The sequence below is a fragment of the Mobula birostris genome, chromosome 1 (genome assembly GCF_030028105.1).
Source record: "Mobula birostris isolate sMobBir1 chromosome 1, sMobBir1.hap1, whole genome shotgun sequence".
NCBI lineage: Eukaryota > Metazoa > Chordata > Chondrichthyes > Myliobatiformes > Myliobatidae > Mobula > Mobula birostris.
Window position 1 is genome coordinate 236,270,167 of NC_092370.1, and position 21,414 is coordinate 236,291,580.

The 21,414-nt window shown below is 43.9% G+C and overlaps 1 protein-coding gene across 4 annotated transcripts in view; it reads right to left on the minus strand.

The window, feature by feature from the left end:
• LOC140205944 (latent-transforming growth factor beta-binding protein 2-like) overlaps nucleotides 1-21,414 on the minus strand; it is a 496,450-nt gene that overhangs the window by 144,730 nt on the left and 330,306 nt on the right. For all 4 annotated transcript variants that reach the window (XM_072273854.1, XM_072273862.1, XM_072273844.1 and 1 more), the window contains one exon: nucleotides 3,806-3,928. In XM_072273854.1, the coding sequence (XP_072129955.1) occupies nucleotides 3,806-3,928 (123 nt within the window). The remainder of the gene's footprint in view (nucleotides 1-3,805; nucleotides 3,929-21,414) is intronic.

Genomic DNA, 21,414 nt, shown 5'->3' on the forward strand with positions numbered 1-21,414 from the left:
CATGAAGGGTTATGGAAAACAAATAAGAAGAGCCTGCAATTAAAAGAGAAGCTTGTTGGAAAAATCTTTTAAACGGAAGAAATTCAGCTGAATCTTAAGCAACACACACAAAATGCTGGAGGAACTCAGGTCAGGCAACATCTGAGGAGGAGAATAAACAGTTGACATTTTGGGTCTTACCCTTCATCACGACTAGAAAGGAAGAGGCAAAAGCCAGAAAAAGCAGCTGGGGGAAGGAATGAGGTGCTTCTTAGTTCATTATCTGCCCCCACCCATTCATCTTCACTCTCACCTGGTTTCACCTACCACCTGCCAGCTTCTGCTCCTTTCTCTCAACCTACTTTTTAACAGTAGCTTCTATCTCTTTCCTTTCCAGTTCTGATGAAGGGTTTTAGACCAAAATGTTGACTGTGTGGCGACCCACTTTCTACACAGGCGAACTGGCTCACAAAATGGCGCGTGCGTCAGCAGAGCGGCCAGCCCCAAAATGACACTGGGCCTTCTTCTTCACCAGCAAGGGAAGAAAGCCTGCGTGCGGGAAAAGACTTTTGTAATGCACCTCTGACGTCATTTCTGCCCGGAGAGGGCAGGAACGGAACTGCGTAAAAGCCAGTGCCGTGAAGTTTGAATAAACTGGTCTTGAGTGGAACCTACAGACTGTGTGTCGTTATTTCTAGCTCTGTGTGTAGCACATCACTACATTGGTGACCCCAACGGTCCAAACGGGATTTGGACCAAAGATGACCGACTCTTCATCTGTTCACACAGTTTCGCTAAAACTGCCAACTTTCTGGATGCTGCGACCACGCAGAAGCCCAGTTCCATATTCGGCAGATATCTTCTGATTCCACGCGTTACTATTATGTGGTGAGCTCCCTTGACCAGGAGACAGCCGCCCAGGTTGAGGATTTCATACAGTCATCCCGAGAAGGCGGCAAATATGCAGCATTCAAAGTGCTGCTCATAGGGACCTTTAGCCTCTCACGGCGTGAGCGAGGTGCCTGCTTGCTACATCTGGACGGTTTGGGAGACAGGCTGCTATCAGCATTAATGAACGAGATGCTGGCCCTGGCTGAAGGACACAAGCCCTGCCTCATGTTTGAGCAGGCGTTCCTACAGCAACTGCCCAAGGATATATATCTGCTGCTGGCCGACACAGATTTCAGTGACCCCCGGAAGGTGGCGGCCCAGGCAAACATGCTGTGAAAAGCCAAGAGGGAAAGCAGGGCGTCCATTGGACAGATTACCTAGCCACGCGCCCAACAGCAGGCCAGACCAGGCCCGGCAACGGTACGCACACACCCAGAGGCAGGAGTAAGGAGGCCAATGAACAGTGGTGTTTCTACCACCAGCGGTGGGGCACAGAAGCCAACCGTTGTCGCCCGCCCTGCAAGTTCCCAGGAAACACCAGGGCCAGCTGCCGCTAAAGGCTATAGTGGCTGGCCACCAGGACAGCCTCTTGTACATCTGGGACAAACAGTCGGGACGCTGCTTCTTGGTCGACACCGGAGCGGAAATCAGCGTCTTACCCCCGATGAGGTATGACACCCGCAACAGGGAGCCGGGACCCACCCTGAGGGCCACAAACAGCAGCACGATATGGACACGGCACCCGCACAATGCAACTGCAGTTTGGCCCCAGCCGGTTCACGTGGGACTTCACACTGGCAGCCGTGGCCCAAGCACTCTTGGGGCCAGACACGGAATACAGCACCACATTCCAACCCAGGGACCACCCCTCCACGCCCAAAGGCTCCCCCCAAACAAGCTCTGCCTAGCGAAGGAGGAGTTCAAGAGGATGGAGGAATTGGGGATCGTACAGCGGTCCAACAGCCCATGGGCCTCCCCCCTGCACAGGGGCTGGAGACCATATGGCGACTGCCGCAGACTGAACGAGGCTACAACTCCAGAACACTACCCCGTGCTGTACATACAGGACTTTGCAGCAAACCTGCACGGGGCAAGCACCTTTTCCAAAGTAGACCTCATCTGGGGGTACCATCAAATTCCAGTACACCCTGAAAACATCCCCAAAACAGCACTCATCACCCCGCTCGGCCTGTTCGAATTCCTCCGAATGCCGTTCGGCCTGAAGAATGCCGCACAGATGTTCCAGCGGCTAATGGATGTGGTGGGACGCGACCTGGACTTTGCGTTCATCTATTTGGATGACATCCTCATAGCCAGCAGTAGTCGTCAGGAGCATCTGTCCCACCTCCGCCAGCTCTACTCCCGCCTGACTGATTTCAGCCTCACGATCAACCCAGCCAAGTGCCAGTTCGGACTCGACACCATCGACTTCCTGGGCCACAGGATTACCAAAGACGGGGCAACACCTCTGTTCGCCAAGGTAGACGCGATCCGCCACTTCGCCTCCCCCAACACAGTCAAAGGACTGCAGGAGTTCGTTGGTATGGTGAACTTCTACCGCCGCTTCCTCCCCTCAGCAGCCCGTATCTGTGCCCTTTGTTCACCTTGATGTCAGGTAAAGGCAAGGACATTACTTGGGATGAAGAGGCTGCGGCTGCTTTCGTTAAAGCCAAGGAAGCCTTGGCAGACGCCGTGATGATGGTGCACCCCAGAACGGACGTTCCAACCGCCCTCACAGTCCGAATAAACTAGTCTCGAGTGCAACCTACAGTTTGTGTGTCGATATTTCTAGCTCTATGTGTAGCACATTGCTACAACTGTTTATTTCCTTCCATAGTTTTTCCCTGACTTGCTGAGTTCCTCCAGCATTTTGTGTGTGCTGCTCTGGAAAAATCTTTTGAATGGGTTGAAGAAAAAGTGTAGCAGAAAAGATGTAAAGTTCGTTAGGATAAATGAGTGTTGCTTGCAATTAAAAATGTGCTTAGTGCCATATCGAATTCAAAATTTGTGGAATGATTTGTAAATTACAATGGGAAGCACTATCTCAGAGACCTACTTAGGGGAAGTAAAGAGAGATTTAGAAAGGATTTGACAAGGATCTTTCTCATGTAGAGAATGGTGAGTAACAAGAATGCATTGCTTGAGAGAACAATGAAGCAGAATCCTCCAGGACCTGGATTAACATGTTGACATCATGTGGAGGCTTGCATACTTCAAGGACTCCACCAGGCAATGCCAACTCAAGGCCACCCATGTTGGAATGCCTCTGGACAAAATGCCAGACAGAGCTGGATCCAATCAGAGTTAGAAATGAAGTCATATTTCAGATTAGAGTAATTTGCATTATCACTGCAGCGGTCATGAGAGCTTTCGGTAATTTTTTTTTCCAAGTAGTGAAATTACCTTTCAAAACCTGATTTTCTGCTTTAACATTTCTTCTTAATTCACTTGTTACTAGTTGGCTCTATATATATATATATATATATATATCCGGCTCTGCTTTCATCTGTTTACTTCTACCATGGTGTCTTGTCAGATGGAGCAGCACCCAATTTCTCAATCATCACATCCTCCCTGTTGCTTTCTCTGCTGCTAGTTGTTACAGCCACCGGTTCTGTGGCTTATGTCCTTTATAGAGTTTTGCCCCATAAAAACTTCTGTTTCACGTTTTCAAATGTCCTATGCCCAGTGCAGTAGTGAGGACAGGTTCACAATTAAACCTACTAGTCAGAGCACAACATTTTTTAATCTTCCAGGCCCAAGAATTTTAAAAGTCAAGGATAAGCAATAATGTGTTTTTTTGTTTTGGGAGGAGGAGGAGGAAGTTAACAGTAAAGCACACCCATGCAAAGAAGGAACAACTAAATGTTTAAAGGAATATCATGAGTCAGTATTGGCAAGCTAGCATTGGACATGTTTGAAAATGTTCACAAACCTCTGCAGCTCTTCTGGTCTATCACATGCTCAAAACCTTGGTTACAAATGCATCTATAAGACCCTTCCATGTTGACACAATTCCCATGTGCACAAATGCCAGAAATCAAGCACTCATTCTTATCTGAAACACAACACAGCATCATAACAACATTAGGGACTGCAACATTCCAAATTTGTTCTTATTTTAATATATACCACAGGGTTTTAATTAAATAATAACCAGAAAAAAACATTTTTTACATTTTCCAAGATTTTTTGTAAACAGTTATAATAACTTTTGTAATTATTAATACTATTCAATAAGTCTGACAGAAGTAGAAAGATGTATCAAAATTTTAGTCTCAAATGACAACACTACTGAGAAAAGAAAATATGTTGTCATTATTTGAACTGTACCATGAAACTTATAACATTATGTGTGCATTGATCCCATTTGGCAACACTGTTTTTTGGATATGGCCAATGATTGAAGTCATCAAGCCAAGAAGTGTGCATCAGGAAATAACAAGTGTAAAACAGGGTCTCTGTTGCTCTGCCTATTGTATGTCAACAACAAATGGTTCTGGCAACTCTACTCCATCACATAATCTACAGTTTATTTGTATTTCCTTCTCTTCCACAGTCACATCATTACCTTACATTTCTCTTTATGTGCATTGATTGATACTATGTTGAAGATTAATGAAAGCCTTCATTTATCCAAAATCACATAGTTAATTTTTTTTAGCTATGCTCACACAGTAGTGTACAGATGCTCTTAGAAAACATATGAAGACAACACAAAATACCACTTAAATGTTATAGACAGTAGGACCCCAACTGATTTCACCTTGCTCAGCTGGAGATATTGAAAATATGCCCTTGCCTCATATAGGGGTTGGGGGTGGGAACGTCGACTCAGACCATGAGAGGCCTGCGTCGGGTATTTTCATGCCTTACAAGGCGCAGATTGGCAGAAGGCTCAATCTGCCTCATATAGAGAACACATTAAAACACTGATAAGACCATAAGATATAGGAGCCGAATCAGGCCATTTGGCCCATTGAGTCAATTTTCCTCTCAGCCCCTGTCTTCTCCCTGTATCCCTTCACACCCTGACCATCTGTCAAAATCTTCCCTAAATAAACATAAAGATTTAGCCTCTACAGCTGCCTGTGGGAAAGAATTCCACAGATTCGCCACTTCCTGGCTAAGGAAATTCCTCATCGCCGTTCTAAAAGGATGCGCTTCTATTCTGAAGCTGAGTTCTAGACTCTCCCACCATAGGAAACATCCTTTCCACAGCCACTCTAGTCCTCTTGAAATGAATGCTAACACTGCAAATGCCTTTCTTACTACAGACTCAACCTGCAGATTAACTTTTAGGGAATCTTGCACAAACACTCCCAAGTACCTTTACACCTCCGTTTTTTGTATTTTCTCTTCATTTAGAAAATAGTCAACCCTTTCATTTCTTCTACCAAAGTGCATGACCATATGCTTCCCGACACGGTATTCCATCTGCCATTTCTTTGCCCATTCTCCTAATCTAACTAAGTCCTTCTGTAGTCTCTCTACTTCCTCAAACCTACCTGCCTCTTCACCTATCTTCATATTTTCAAACTATCTTCAAACTTTGCAACAAAGCCATCAATTCCTTCATCCAAATCATTGACATGCAACGTAAAAATTTTCGGTCCCAACACAAACCCCTGTAGAATATCTCTAGTCGCCAACCAGGAAAGGCTCCTTTTATCCCCACTCTTTGCATCCTGCCAATCAGCCATTGTTTTATCCATAGTAGAACCTTTCCTGTAATACTGTGGGCTCATAGCTTGTTAAGCAGCCTCATGTGTGGCACCTTGTCAAAGGTCTTCTGAAAATCCAAGAACACATCAACCATTTCTCCTTTGTCTAACCTGCTTGTTAGTTCTACAAAGAATTTTCCAACAGTTTTGTCAGGCAAGACTTTCCCTTGAGGAAACTATGGTCTATTTTATCATGTGTCTTCAAGTACTTTGAGTCCTCATTGTTAATAATCGACCCCAACATCTTACCAATCACTGAGGTCAGACTAACTGGCCTATAGTTTCCTTTCTTCTGCCTTTCTCACTTCTTAAAGAGTGGAGTGGCATTTGCAATTTTCCAGTCTTCCAAAAACATTCCAGAATCTAGTGATTCTTGAACGATCATTACTAACGCCTCCACAATCTCTTTAACCCCTTCTTTCAGAATCCTGGGGTGTATACCATCTGGTCCAGGTGACTTATCTACCTTCAGATCTTTAAGTTTCCCAAAAGCCTTCTTTCTAGTTATGGTAACCTCACACACTTCATGACCCCTGACAGTTGGAACTTCCACCATACTCCTAGTGTCTTACACAGTGAATACTGATGCAAAATACTTATTCAGTTCATCCGCCTTTTCATTGTCCCCATTACTCCTTCTCCAGCATCCTTTTCCAGTTGTCAAATATCCACTCTCACCTCTCTTTTACACTTTATGTATCTGAAGAAACCTTTGGTACCCTCCTTAATTTTATTGGCTAGCTCTCTCTTTTCTTTACCTTCTCTTCATTATCCTCCCTTCATTGTTTTCTTCAAACCTTCTTGTCATTAATAATAGTTGTCAGTCCTGAATTCTACGAAGCTAGAAGCCATTTTAAAATAAAACAAGGTACTGCATATAGGTTATTTTGGAAAAAACAAACTCATGGTATAGGAGATAACATGGTATGGGAGCTATGGATGGAAGATTAGCTAGGTAGCAGCAACAGAGAGAAGGCATATATCAGTATTTTTCTCTGGTTCATAAACTGTAACAAGTGCTATGGCATAGTAATTGGTGCTGGGCCCTTAATTCTATTTTATAATTTTTGTTTACTTGGTTAGAATTTACTTGCACAGAGCCCTACAAGAGTGGACATGGTGAGGATGTTTCCATTCATGGGAGAGTCTAGGATTCAAAGAATAGTTTCAGAATAAAGGGGTGCCCTTTTAGAATAGAAGTGAGGAGGAATTTCTTCAGCTAGTGAGTGGTGAATCTGTGGAATTCATTGCCAATGAAGGAATGTGAAGGCTAAGCTATTGGGTGTATTTAAGATGAATTGGTTTATTATTGTCACATGTACCAATATACAGTGAAAAACTGGAAGCCATCCATACAGATAATTGCATTTTCACACTGAAGGAGAATCATAGAAATCTACAGCACATTACAGGCCCTTCAGCCCAACAATGTTATACCGAGCATGTAACCGACTCTATAAACTACTTAGAATTTCCCTACCACATAGCCTTCTATTTTTCCAAAGGGTCTTTTATGAAACTTAGAATTTGCCTCTACCACTGTCGCTGACAGTGCATTCCACACACCACCACCCTCTGTGTGAAAAACTTGCCTCTGACATCACCTCTGTACCTACTTCCAAGCACCTTAAAACTACGCTGCCTCGTGATAGCCATTTCAGGTCTGGCTATCCGCACGATCAATGCCCCTCATCATCTTGTATGCCTCTAACAGGTCACCTCTCAATCTCTGTCACTCAAAGGGAAAAGGCCAAGTTCACTCAACCTATTCTCATAAGGCATAGAACAAGACAATACAAGAACAGAATGCAAAATGCATTCTTATCTCCTTACCTGCCCATCACTTTCCTCTGGTGCTCCTCCCCTTACCCTTTCTTCCATGGTTTTCTGTTCTCTCCCATCAGACACCCACTTCTCCAGCCCTTTATCTCTCACCAATCAACTTCCCAGCTCTTTAATTCACCCTCCCTCCCCCCTCCCAGTTTCACTTATCACCTGCCTCCTTGTACTTCTTCCTCCCCTCCATCCACTTTATTCTGACTTCCCCCCTTCCTTTCCAGTCTTGAAGGATCTCAACCTGAACTATTGACTGTTTACTCTTTTCCATAGGTTCTGCTTGGCCTGCTGAGTTCCTCCAGCATTTTGTGTGTGCTGCTTTGGTTTTCCAGAATTTGCTGATTTTCTCGTGTTTTGAATGCAGAATGAATTAGAACATAGAATAGTACTGCACAGTACAGGCCCATCGGCCCACAATGTTGTGCCGACCCTCAAACCATGCCTCCCATATAAGCCCCCACCTTAGATTCCTCCATATACCTGTCTAGTAGTCTCTTAAACTTCACTAGTGTATCTGCCTCCACCACTGGCTCAGGCAGTGCATTCCACGCACCAACCACTCTCTGAGTAAAAAACCTTCCTCTAATATCCCCCTTGAACTTCCCACACCTTACCTTAAAGCCATGTCCTCTTGTATTGAGCAGTGGTGCCCTGGGGAAGAGGCGCTGGCTATCCACTCTATCTATTCCTCTTATTATCTTGTACACCTCTATCATGTCTCCTCTCATCCTCCTTCTCTCCAAAGAGTAAAGCCCTAGCTCCCTTAATCTCTGATCATAATGCATACTTTCTAAACCAGGCAGCATCCTGGTAATTCTCCTCTGTACCCTTTCCAATGCTTCCACATCCTTCCTATATTGAGGTGACCAGAACTGGACACAATACTCCAAGTGCGGCCTAACCGGAGTTTTATAGAGCTGCATCATTACGTCGCGACTCTTAAACTCTATCCCTCGACTTATGAGAGCTAACACCCCATAAGCTTTCTTAACTACTCTATCCACCTGTGAGGCAACTTTCAGGGATCTGTGGACATGTACCCCGAGATCCCTCTGCTCCTCCACACTACCAAGTATCCTGCCATTTACTTTGTACTCTGCCTTGGAGTTTGTCCTTCCAAAGTGTACCATCTCACACTTCTCCGGGTTGAACTCCATCTGCCACTTCTCCGCCCACTTCTGCATCCTATCAATATCCCTTTGCAATCTTTGACAATCCTCTACACTATCTACAACACCACCAAACTTTGTGTCATCTGCAAACTTGCCAACCTACCCTTCTACCCCCACATCCAAGTCGTTAATAAAAATCACGAAAAGTAGAGGTCCCAGAACAGATCCTTGTGGGACACCACTAGTCACAATCCTCCAATCTGAATGTACTCACTCCACCACCACCCTCTGCCTTCTGCAGGCAAGCCAATTCTAAATCCACCTGGCCAAACTTCCCTGGATCCCATGCCTTCTAACTTCCTGAATAAGCCTACCGTGTGGAACTTTGTCAAATGCCTTACTAAAATCCATATAGATCACATCCACTGCACTACCCTCATCTATATGCCTGGTCACCTCCTCAAAGAACTCTATCAGGCTTGTTAGACACGATCTGCCCTTCACAAAGCCATGCTGACTGTCCCTAATCAGACCATGATTCTCTAAATGCCTATAGATCCTATCTCTAAGAATCTTTTAACAACAGCTTTCCCACCACAGACGTAAGGCTCACTGGTCTATAATTACCCGGACTATCCCTACAACCTTTTTTAAACAAGGGAACAATATTCGCCTCCCTCCAATCCTCCGGTACCATTCCCGTGGACAACGAGGACATAAAGATCCTAGCCAGAGGCTCAGCAATCTCTTCTCTCGCCTCGTGGAGCAGCCTGGGGAATATTCCATCAGGCCCCGGGGACTTATCTGTCCTAATGTATTTTAACAACTCCAACACCTCCTCTCCCTTAATATCAGCATGCTCCAGAACATCAACCTCACTCATATTGTCCTCACCATCATCAAGTTCCCTCTCATTGGTGAATACCGAAGAGAAGTATTCATTGACGACCTCGCTCACTTCCACAGCCTCCAGGCACATCTTCCCACCTTTATCTCTAATCGGTCCTACCTTCACTCCTGTCATCCTTTTTTTCTTCATATAATTGAAGAATGCCTTGGGGTTTTCCTTTACCCTACTCGCCAAGGCCTTCTCATGCCCCCTTCTTGCTCTTCTCAGCCCCTTCTTAAGCTCCTTTCTTGCTTCCCTATATTCCTCAATAGACCCAGCTGATCCTTGCTTCCTAACCCTCATGTATGCTGCCTTCTTCCTCCTGACTAGATTTTCCACCTCACTTGTCACCCATGGTTCCTTCACCCTACCATTCTTTATCTTCCTCACCGGGACAAATTTATCCCTTACATCCCGCAAGAGATCTCTAAACATCGACCACATGTCCATAGTACATTTCCCTGCAAAAACATCATCCCAATTCACACCCACAAGTTCTAGCCTTATAGCTTCATAATTTGCCTTTCTCCAACTAAAAATTTTCCTGTCCTCTTTGATTCTATCCTTTTCCATGATAATTATAAAGGCCAGGGAGCGGTGGTCACTGTCCCCCAGATGCTCACCCACTGAGAGATCTGTGACCTGACCCGGTTCATTACCTAGTACTAGATCTAGTATGGCATTCCCCCTAGTCGGCCTGTCCACATACTGTGACAGGAATCCATCCTGGACACACTTAACAAATTCTGCCCCATCTAAACCTTTGGAACTAATCAGGTGCCAATCAATATTAGGGAAGTTAAAGTCACCCATGATAACAACCCTGTTATTTTTGCACCTTTCCAAAATCTGCCTCACAATCTGCTCCTCTGTATCTCTGCTGCTACCAGGGGGCCTATAGAATACCCCCAATAGAGTAACTGCTCCCTTCCTGTTCCTGACTTCCACCCATATTGACTCAAAAGAGGATCCTGCTACATTACCCACCCTTTCTGTAGCTGTAATAGTATCCCTGACCAGTAATGCCACCCCTCCTCCCCTTTTTCCGCCCTCTCTCTCCCTTTTAAAGCACTGAAATCCAGGAATATTGAGAATCCATTCCTGCCCTGGTGCCAGCCAAGTCTCTGTAATGGCCACTACATCATAATTCCATGTATGTATCCAAACTCTCAGTTCATCACCTTTGTTCCTGATGCTTCTTGCATTGAGGTACACACATTTTAGCCCTTCTACCTTACTGTCTTTACACCGTTTATTCTGCTTCTCTTTCCTCAAAGCCTCTTTGTATGTTAGATCTGGCTTGACTCCATGCACTTCTTTCACTGCTCTATTGCTCTGGGTCCCATCCCCCTCGCAAATTAGTTTAAACCCTCCCGAACCATGCTAGCAAACCTACCTGCAAGGATATTGCTCCCCCTCAAGTTCAGGTGCAACCCATCCAATCTGTACAGGTCCCACCTTCCCCAGAAGAGATCCCAGTGATCTAAAAATCTAAAACCCTGAATTGTTACAGGGACATTAAAAGTGCAGTGCAGGTAGATAATGAGGTACAAGCCCATAACATAGTAGATCGTAAGGTCAAGCATCCATCTTTTCGTTCTAGGGGTCTGTTTTATAACGGGGATAAAAGCTGTCCTTAAGCCTATTGATATGTTCTTATAATTTTTTTTATCTTCTGCCAATGGGAGCAGGGAGTCATAGAGAAGTACAGCACAGAAACAGGCCTGTTGACCCATCTAGTCAGTGCCAAACCATTTAATCTACCTAGTCTCATTGACCTGCAGCTGGACCATTGCCCTACTTACCCATGTACCTATCCAAACTTCATGTAAATGTTGAAATCGAGCTCACGTGCACCACTTGTGCTGGCAGCTCATTCCACACTCTCACAACCCTCTGAGCAAAGAAGTTTCCCCTCAGGTTCCCTTAAACTTTTCACCTTTCCCTCTTAAGCAATACCTTTAGTTGTAGTCCCCCCCATCCACAGTGGAAAACACCACCATACATTTACCCCATCTATATCCCTCGTAACTTTGTATCCCTCTATCAAATCTTCCCTCAATCAGCTACATTCCAAGGAATAAAGTCTTAACCTATCCAATCTTTCTTTATAACTCACATCTTCCAGTCCCGGCAACATCCATGTAATTTTTCTTTATACTTCTTCAACCTTATTTACATCTTTCCTGTGGGTAGGTGACCAAAACTGCATACACTGTGCCAAACTAGGACTCACTACTGTGTTATACAACTTCATCATAACATTCCATCCCTTGTACACAATACTTGCATTTATCAAGACCAAAAGCTTTCTTTACGACCCTAACTACCTGTGCCGCCTCTTTCAATTAATTATGGGAGGAGGAGGATTGTCTGGGGTAGGTGTGTTCTTTTAGTATGTTAGCTGCTTTATCGAAGCAGCAAAAATATAGACAGTGTCCATGAAGGGGGTGGGGGGTGGTTTTCATGATTACGGAGCTGCGTCCACAACTTTTCTGCAGTTTTTTGCAGTCTCAGAAAGAGCAACTACCTTACCAAGCCATAAAGTGTCTAGACACAATACTTTTTATGGTGTTTCAGTAAAAATTGGTGACGGTCATAGGGGTCATGCCAAATTTCTTTAGCCTCCTGAAGAACTAGAGGCACCAGTGAACTTTCTTGGCCTTGGCATTTATGTGGTTGAACCAAGACAGGTGATGACCACTCCTAGCAAGAGCAGGTGTGCTGCCTCCCCTCCTTGTTCTGCTGTTTTGATGAACAGCTCTTTTATTTTGCTGACAATGAGGGACAGGTTGTCATGACATCATTCCACAAGGCTCCCTTCTTCCTTCCTATACCCCAACTCATTGTTATTTGAGATCCGGCCCACTTTGGAAGGTGCTGTCATATGCAAATTTGAAGATGGAATTCAAAATAATCTGTCTACTTAGTCCTGGTGTATAGAGAGTAAAGTAGGAGGCTGAGAAAGTAGCCTCGTGGAGACCCAGAGCCCACACAAGGTGGAGAAGTTGCTACCTACCTTCACTGATTTTGTCAGTATCTCAAGAATCCAGCTATGAAGGGAGGTGTTGGGTCCCAGATAAAAGAGTTTGGATATGAATTTAGACCATAAGACATGGGAGCAGAATTAGGCCATTTGGCCCATTGAGTCTGCTCCACCATTCAATCATCGCTGATCCTTTTTCTCCCCCTCCTCAACCCCATTCTCCAGACTTCTCTCCATAACCTTTGATGCCGTGTCCAATAAAGAACCTATCAATCTTTTCCTTAAATGCACCCAATGACCACACCTCCACAGCTGCATCTGGTAACAAATTCCACAAATTCACCTCCCTCTGGCTAAAGAAATTTCTCTGCATCTCTGTTTTAAATGAACACCCCTCTATTCTGAGACTGTGCCCTCTTGTCCTAGACTCCCCCACCATGGGAAATATCCCTTCCACATCTACTCTTTCTAGGACTTTCAACATTTGAAATATTTCAATGAAATCTCCCCTCATCCTTCTAAATTCCAGCAAGTACAGACCAGAGCCATGAAACGCTCCTCACATGCTAACCCTTTCATTCCCAGAATCATCCTTGTAAATCACCTCTGAACCCCACCAATGCCAGCACATCTTTTCTAAGATGAGGAGCCCAAAACTGTTCACAATACTCAAGGTGAGGCCTCAACAGTATCTTATAAAGCCTCAGCATCACATCCCTGCTCTTGAAATGAATGCTAACATTGCATTTGCTTTCCTCACCACTGACTCAAACCCACAAATTAATCTTTAGGATGTTCTGCACAAGGGCTCCCAAGTCCCTTTTCATCTCAGATTTTTGGATTTTCTTTCCATTTAGAAAATAGTCTGCAGATTTATTTCTACTACCAAAGTGCATGACCAATCACTTTCCAACATTGTATTTCATTTGCCACTATCTTGCTCATTCTCCAAATCTGTCTGAGTCTCTCTACAGCCCTCTTGCCCCTCCAACAATCTTCGTATCATCTGCAAACTTGGCAAAAAAACCATCTATTCCATCATCTAAATCCCTTATATACAGCATAAAAAGCAGTCCTAACACAGACACCTTCGGAAAACCACTGGCAGCCATCTAGACGGGGATCTTTTTATTCCTTTTTGCTGCCTCCTACCAATCAGCCCAATGCTCTAACCACATTAGTAACTTTCCTATAATAAATTTGCTTGGTACCTTGGTATTTAATGAGGAGCTGCAGCCAATAAACTACTGTATATTCTACAGTAGGTAACTTTACTGTCAGATGTTCTGGAGAAGATACAATAAGGTCTTTTAAGAGATTCATGGATAGATACATGGAGCTTAGAAAAATAAATTTCTAAAGTAAGTACATGCACAGCATTGTGGGCCGAAGGGCCTGTATTGTGCTGTAGGTTTTCTATATTTCTATGTAAGAGTGTACAGCCAGGTAGATGACATCTTGCATAAACTTGTTTCAGCAGTAGGTTCAGGTTGTCTGGGAGGCTGGAGTTGATATGTGCCATGATCAACCTCTTGAATCATTTCATGATTGTCAGAGCCACAGAGCAGTAGTCATTAAGTTTAATTTCCTTGTTTTTCTTAGTTACCACGATGATCATGGTCTTGTTAAAGTAGGTGGGAACCTCAGATTGAAGTAGAGGCATCTGACTGAAGGCAACAATGGATGGGTTCTTGATTGGTAAGAGGGTTTAAGGTAGTGGGGAGAAGATAGGAAAATGGAGTTATGGGCTAAATGTCCTAATTCTGCTCCTATATTTTATGGTCTTATGGTTGAAGGTACAAAAGATATGTTTTACTAAATTTGCTGATGAAAAAGACAGATAAAGAAATTAAGTTATGAAGAGGGCATTCACAACTATAAATGGATATACCAAATAAGAAAATGAGGAAAAGATAGATAAGCTATATTTAAGTCTCCCTAGTCTCTATGACAGGGAAAGCATTGCCAGGATCTTCTGAGTGGCTGAAGGGCTATGCCTAAATTGCATTTGAATGTTGTCTATCCAGAAGCACAGTATAGAAACTCTAAAAAAAAATCAGAAATAGTACCAATTACAATATATAGGCCTCACATGCAGTCACTTATTATTTTCTAGCTCTTGCTTCAACATTTCCCCTCTACCTTTTAGTTCAGATGAAAGTTTTCAATCCAAATCATCAACTATTTCTCTCCACAGATGCTGCTTCACCTGTTGAGTTCCTCCATCAGTTTGCTTTTTGCTCTGTTTCATTCCTATGGATTTTAGTTATCAATTACCACTTTGCACAAATGTCTTGTCTGTTGAATTTATAATTGTAAATCTATTTCTTCCATATCCACCTCTAAGCCAAGCATTCAACACTCTGATCCTATTGACCCAATTCCCATTCACATAATATAAAAAAATTCTTTTATGTTCTGCTTCTATATTTGGACTGTAGCCAGTCATACTCTTTCCTCCTAGCCATCTTGTCTATGGAAGTCCAAACTAAGCAAGTTCTAAATGTACATTATTAGATTTCAGGATTTTAAAGGAATTGGAGAGTATTAAAATAGGTCAGGAAAATGGTGTTTAAAGTAGATAACTATAATGTTGAATGATGGAATAGATTTAAGACTTAGTACCTATTTTGTGTACTTCTCTTCACCTGCCTATCACTTCCCCCAGCGCCCCTTCTCCTTCCCTTTCTCCTATGGTCCACTCTCCTCTCCTTTCAGATTCTTTCTTCTTCAGCCCTTTAACTTTTCCACCTATTATCTCCCAACTTCTCACTTCATCCCCCCTCCCTCCACCCACCTGGCTTCACCTGTCACCTTCCGGCTTGTACTCCTTCCCCTCCCTTCACCTTCTTATCCGGGCTTCATCCTCCTTCCTTTCCAGTCCTGATGAAGGATCTCAGCCCAAAATGCCAACTGTTTATTCCTTCCCATAGTTGCTGCCTGACATGCTGAGTTCCTCCAGCATTTTGTGTGTGTTCTTGTGGACCTCAATGATATTTAAAGAATATTGCATTTAAAGACTTAAATTAATTAGATCAACAGAATGAACTCAGTGAACATTGGATGCCTTGAAATTGCAGGTCCCATGTGTGCTGAGTCAGCTATCTTCACTTGCGCAGTTCTTGATAGTTATTTATTCAGCACCCTCACTGAATGTCATATAACTGAGCTGTTCTTCCATTATCAGCTGTTTCCATACAATGGTCAAATTCAAGCTACTCTGTCTCACCAGAAGTGAGTGCACTTGTGGTATGCACATCTAGGGTATGCACATGAATGCAATCTCAGAGTCAGTATCTGTAGAAAGAAAGTAACAACTTAAAATAAAGTCATATTCTATTTCAACTGTCTAATAGAACCCTTCAGGAGCTGTACAGACAAAATTCTTTACATTGGCTATGAGGCAAACTGCCCAACAGATAGAAACATAGAAATATAGAAAATAGGTGCAGGAGTAGGCCATTTGGCCCTTCGAGCCTGCACCGCCATTTATTATGATCATGGCTGATCATCCAACTCAGAACCCCGCCCCAGCCTTCCCTCCATACCCCCTGACCCCTGTATCCACAAGGGCCATATCTAACTCCCTCTTAAATATAGCCAATGAACTGGCCTCAACTGTTTCCTGTGGCAGAGAATTCCACAGATTCACCACTCTCTGTGTGAAGAAGTTTTTCCTAATCTCGGTTCTAAAAGGCTTCCCCTCTATCCTCAAACTGTGACCCCTCGTTCTGGACTTCCCCAACATCGGGAACAATCTTCCTGCGTCTAGCCTGTCCAATCCCTTTAGGATCTTATACGTTTCAATCAGATCCCCCCTCAATCTTCTAAATTCCAACGAGTACAAGCCCAGTTCATCCAATCTTTCTTCATATGAAAGTCCTGCCATCCCAGGAATCAATCTGGTGAACCTTCTTTACACTCCCCCTATGGCAAGGATGTCTTTCCTCAGATTAGGGGACCAAAACTGCACACAATACTCCAGGTGTGGTCTCACCAAGGCCTTGTACAACTGCAGTAGTACCTCCCTGCTCCTGTACTCAAATCCTCTCGCTATAAATGCCAGCATACCATTCACCTTTTTCACCGCCTGCTGTACCTGCAGGCCCACTTTCAATGACTGGTGTATAATGACACCCAGGTCTCGTTGCACCTCCCCTTTTCCTAATCGGCCACCATTCAGATAATAATCTGTTTTCCTATTTTTGCCACCAAAGTGGACAACTTCACATTTATCCACATTAAATTGCATCTGCCATGAATTTGCCCACTCACCCAACATATCCAAGTCACCCTACATCCTCTTAGCATCCTCCTCACAGCTAACACTGCCACCCAGCTTTGTGTCATCCACAAACTTGGAGATGCTGCATTTAATTCCCTCATCCAATTCATTAATATATATTGTAAACAACTGGGGTCCCAGCACTGAGCCTTGCGGTGCCCCACTAGTCACCGCCTGCCATTCTGAAAAGGTCCCGTTTATTCCCACTCTTTGCTTCCTGTCTGCTAACCAATTCTCCACCCACACCAATACCTTACCCTCAATACCGTGTGCTTTAAGTTTGCACACTAATCTCCTGTGTGAGACCTTGTCAAAAGATGTTAAAGCTTCCAGTTCCATGTCTACTCTAAAAATTCATCTTTCAATTTTGGCCTCTGTTTATAAGTGGCATTTATCTGTTGTGACATAACAACAGCCCGTTCAAGAGTGATGCAAGTTGAACAGGTACATTCTACTGAACCTATGAAACCATGTAATGCTAGGGTGTTCATGGTTGAAGGTTGGGAGCTTTATATAATCTGAACAATTGAATTTAAACTCTCAGGCTCTAAGTGATAAGATTTGATAAAGTGGACACAATTACTCCACAAGAAGTAATTAAGCGTCAAGCAGTGAATTTTATCATTTAATTCTACATCATCTCTAACTTGCTTCCATTCATCACACTTATCAGTGTTCTTTCAGACAGAACTGCTGTGCTGTTATGCTATCCAGCCAGACCAGAGAGCAGCTCAGGTTTAGTTGAACTGCCTTAGAACTTCACCTCATGAAATAGAACTCAGTACTCCATATTCTTGCTGAGTATCCCTTGCAATATCTATAAATAAGCTGGTAACGTGTGGAGTCATGTGCAAAGGCATAATGTCCATAGCTGCACCAGTACTCTCCATCAGCTCAGGAAGATCCAGAGTCTTCACAATCACACTGGGTTTTTCACCTCTTCCAGTAACACTTCCTCCTCTCCCTCTTGCTCTTGTTAAATAGAAGAGACCCTCCTATATTTCTCCGAATTTGTCCTTGCTATAGCGATAGTTAGAGAGAGAGAAAAACTACATTAATATGTATGTAGGTTGTTATACGAAATAGGGACCAGCCAGTAATTGGCTGAGGGATAAGAAATGATCGAATGCCCTATAGAAATGCACCTGACCTTGCAAAGACAGTCTCAGTAACTTCAGAAGAACGTGGCTGCCCCACTACATGTGATAAACTGATCCGTCTTTGTCATGGCTGGACATCCACCACTGAGATGGCAAAATCTGCAATTCCTAGCAAATCTGACTGATAAACATAATGTGTACATTCGTCCTTGCTGCAGTTGTTGCTGGCAAGAGTGTGAGGGATCATGTGACATGTAATTGAATTTGTACTTATCACAAACAAACATGTTAATGGAATGAGTGATAGATAATGTTACATCCTTTACAGCATACAGAGTGTTTTATTCATGTCTAAGGTGATTGAGGGTGTAGGAGGCTCTAGATAGAGGCAGTACCTTTGATATCAGGCCGCTGCACTCTACCTTGTAGGGTGGATGGGCATCACTGGTCCTCGTCCTTCTCACATCTGCCACCATATGGCACACCCCGGTACACTGCTTCAGCTGGCAGGTTAAATGACGTGAGGAGGTGGTGTTAACACAGCACCACTGGGTGAAGGATCTCGTTGACAAAGTCACTGACCAGAGCGGATGAGTTCCCTGAAGACCTACAATGACCACATGTTTGAGCCCAGGGCGAGCCACTGAGTTGGAGAACATTGGCTGTGGTCTGGCCTGGAGAGGGATGGGCACTATTAGGTCTCACCTGCCCAAGACACGCAACACGTTGGTTGAACATAGCAACAGACCCCATGCTAGATTGGCACAGCCTGGGTCACCAAGGACTGCACCATCCATTTCACACCAGAGCAAAGGTGTTAAGTATGCTACTGGTGAAATCTTACCACAGAAGATCCGTGAGAGAGACAACATCTCATAAGCCACATGGAATGTGTGAACACTTGTCCAAGCAGGGAAACTGCAGGAACTCGCATATGAGCTAGAAAAATATACCTGGCACATCGTGGGACTCTGAAGTCAGGTGGAAAATCCTTAATGAACATCTTACTGAGGAAGGCCATATACAGTGGAGAATTTGACAAACATGCCAATGGTGTAGGATTTCTTGTTAACAAGAGCATCAAGAACTCAGGACTCTGGTGCCTCTCAGTATCCAGCAGGCTTATTTCCATCGGCCTTAGAGCAGCACCTTTCAACATCACAGAAATACAGGCCTATGCACCAACAACTGACTATGAAGATGACCAAGTGGAGGAGTTCTACACACAACTTCAGGGCATTATTGGCAAGGCGGACAAAAAAAAAAAGACATTTTAACCATCTATGGAGACTGGAATGCCAAGGTGGGTGCAGACACACTGTAAGATTGGAAGGAATTCTGCAGCCAATCCTGTAATGATGATTATGCCTATCTGAGTTCATCAGCTACAAACACATAGTGCTTGCGAACACCCTTGGACAGAACAAGGCATTGCGATGCTGGACCTGGCATGCGCCTAATGGAATACATAGCAGTGCCATTCGACAAGCATATTGCAACTTGACTGCTCTGAATACGAAGCAGTTGCCCGTATTCAGTCCTGTGGAATTGGCAGCAGCCGAGTAAGTCAAAGGGGATTTGGCCCAAGTTGAGAAGACAAAACACCCTACCATACCAATGGGGGAGTGGGACAAACTAGAGTTGAGGAACAAAGTTTTATATAGGATCATGTCTCCTCTAAGTAGACCTCAATGTTCCATAAGACCATAAGACAAAGGAGCAGAAGTCGGCCTTTCGGCCTATCGAGTCTGCTCCGCCATTTTATCATGAGTTGATCCATTCTCCCATTTAGTCCCACTCCCCCACCTTCTCACCATAACCTTTGATGCCCTGGCTACTCAGATACCTATCAATCTCTGCCTTAAATACACCCAATGACTTGGCCTCCACTGCTGTCCGTGGTAATAAATTCCATAGATTCACCACACTCTGACTAAAAAAATTTCTTCGCATTTCTGTTCTGAATGGGCGCCCTTCAATCCTTAAGTCATGCCCTCTCATACTAGACTCTCCCATCATGGAAAACAACTTTACCACATCCGCTCTGTCCATGCCTTTCAACATTCGAAATGTTTCTATGAGGTCTCCCCTCATTCTTCTAAACTCCAAGGAATACAGTCCGAGAGCAGACAAACGTTCCTCATATATTAACCCTCTCATTCCCAGAACCATTTTAGTGAATCTTCTTTGTACCCTCTCCAACGTCAGCACATCCTTTCTTAAATAAGGAGACCAAAACTGCGCACAGTACTCCAAGTGAGGTCTCACCAGTGCCTTATAGAGCCTCAACATCACATCCCTGCTCCTATACTCTATTCCTCTAGAATTGAATGTCAACATTGCATTCGTCTTCTTCACCACCGACTCAACCTGGAGGTTAACCTTAAAGGTATCCTGTACGAGGACTCCCAAGTCCCGTTGCATCTCAGAACTTTGAATTCTCTCCCCATTTAAATAATAGTCTGCCCATTTATTTCTTCTGCCAAAGTGCATAACCATACACTTTCCAACATTGTATTTCATTTGCCACTTCTTTGCCCATTCTTCCAATCTATCCAAGTCTCTCTGCAGACTCTCCGTTTCCTCAGCACTACCGGCCCCTCCGCCTATCTTCGTATCGTCAGCAAACTTAGCCACAAAGCCATCTATTCCATAATCCAAATCGTTGATGTACAATGTAAAAAGAAGCAGCCCCAACACGGACCCCTGGGGAAAACCACTGGTAACCGGCAGCCAACCAGAATAGGATCCCTTTATTCCCACTCTCTGTCTCCTGCCAATCAGCTAACGCTCTATCCACGTATGTAACTTTCCCATAATTCCATGGGCTCTTATCTTGTTAAGTAGCCTCATGTGTGGCACCTTGTCAAACGCCTTCTGAAAATCCAAATATACAACATCCACTGCATCTCTCTTGTCTAGCCTACTTGTAATTTCCTCAAAAAATTGTAATAGGTTTGTCAGGCAGGATTTTCCTTTAAGGAATCCATGCTGAGTTCTGCCTGTCTTGTCATATGCCTCCAGGTACTCTGTAACCTCATCCTCGACAATCGACTCCAACAACTTCCCAACCACCGATGTCAAGCTAACAGGTCTATCATTTCCTTTTTGCTTCCTTGCCCCCTTCTTAAATAGCGGAGTGACGTTTGCAATCTTCCAGTCCTCTGGAACCAGGCCAGAATCTATCGACATTTGAAAGATCATCGGTAATGCCTCCGCAATCTCCACAGCTACTTCCTTCAGAACACGAGGGTGCATTCCATCTGGTCCGGGAGATTTATCTACCTTTAGACTATTCAGCTTCCTGAGTACTTTCTCTGTCGTAATTGTGACTGCGCACACTTCTCTTCCCTGACACCCTTGAGTGTCGGGTATACTGCTGATGTCTTCCTCAGTGAAGACTGATGCAAAATACTTGTTCAGTTCCTCTGCCATCTCCTTATCTCCCATTACAATTTCTCCAGCATCATTTTCTATCGGTCCGATATCTACTCTCACCTGTCTTTCACTCTTTATATACTTGAAAAAGCTTTTAGTATCCTCTTTGATATTATTTGCTAGCTTCCTTTCATAGTTAATCTTTTCCCTCTTAATGACCTTCTTAGTTCCCTT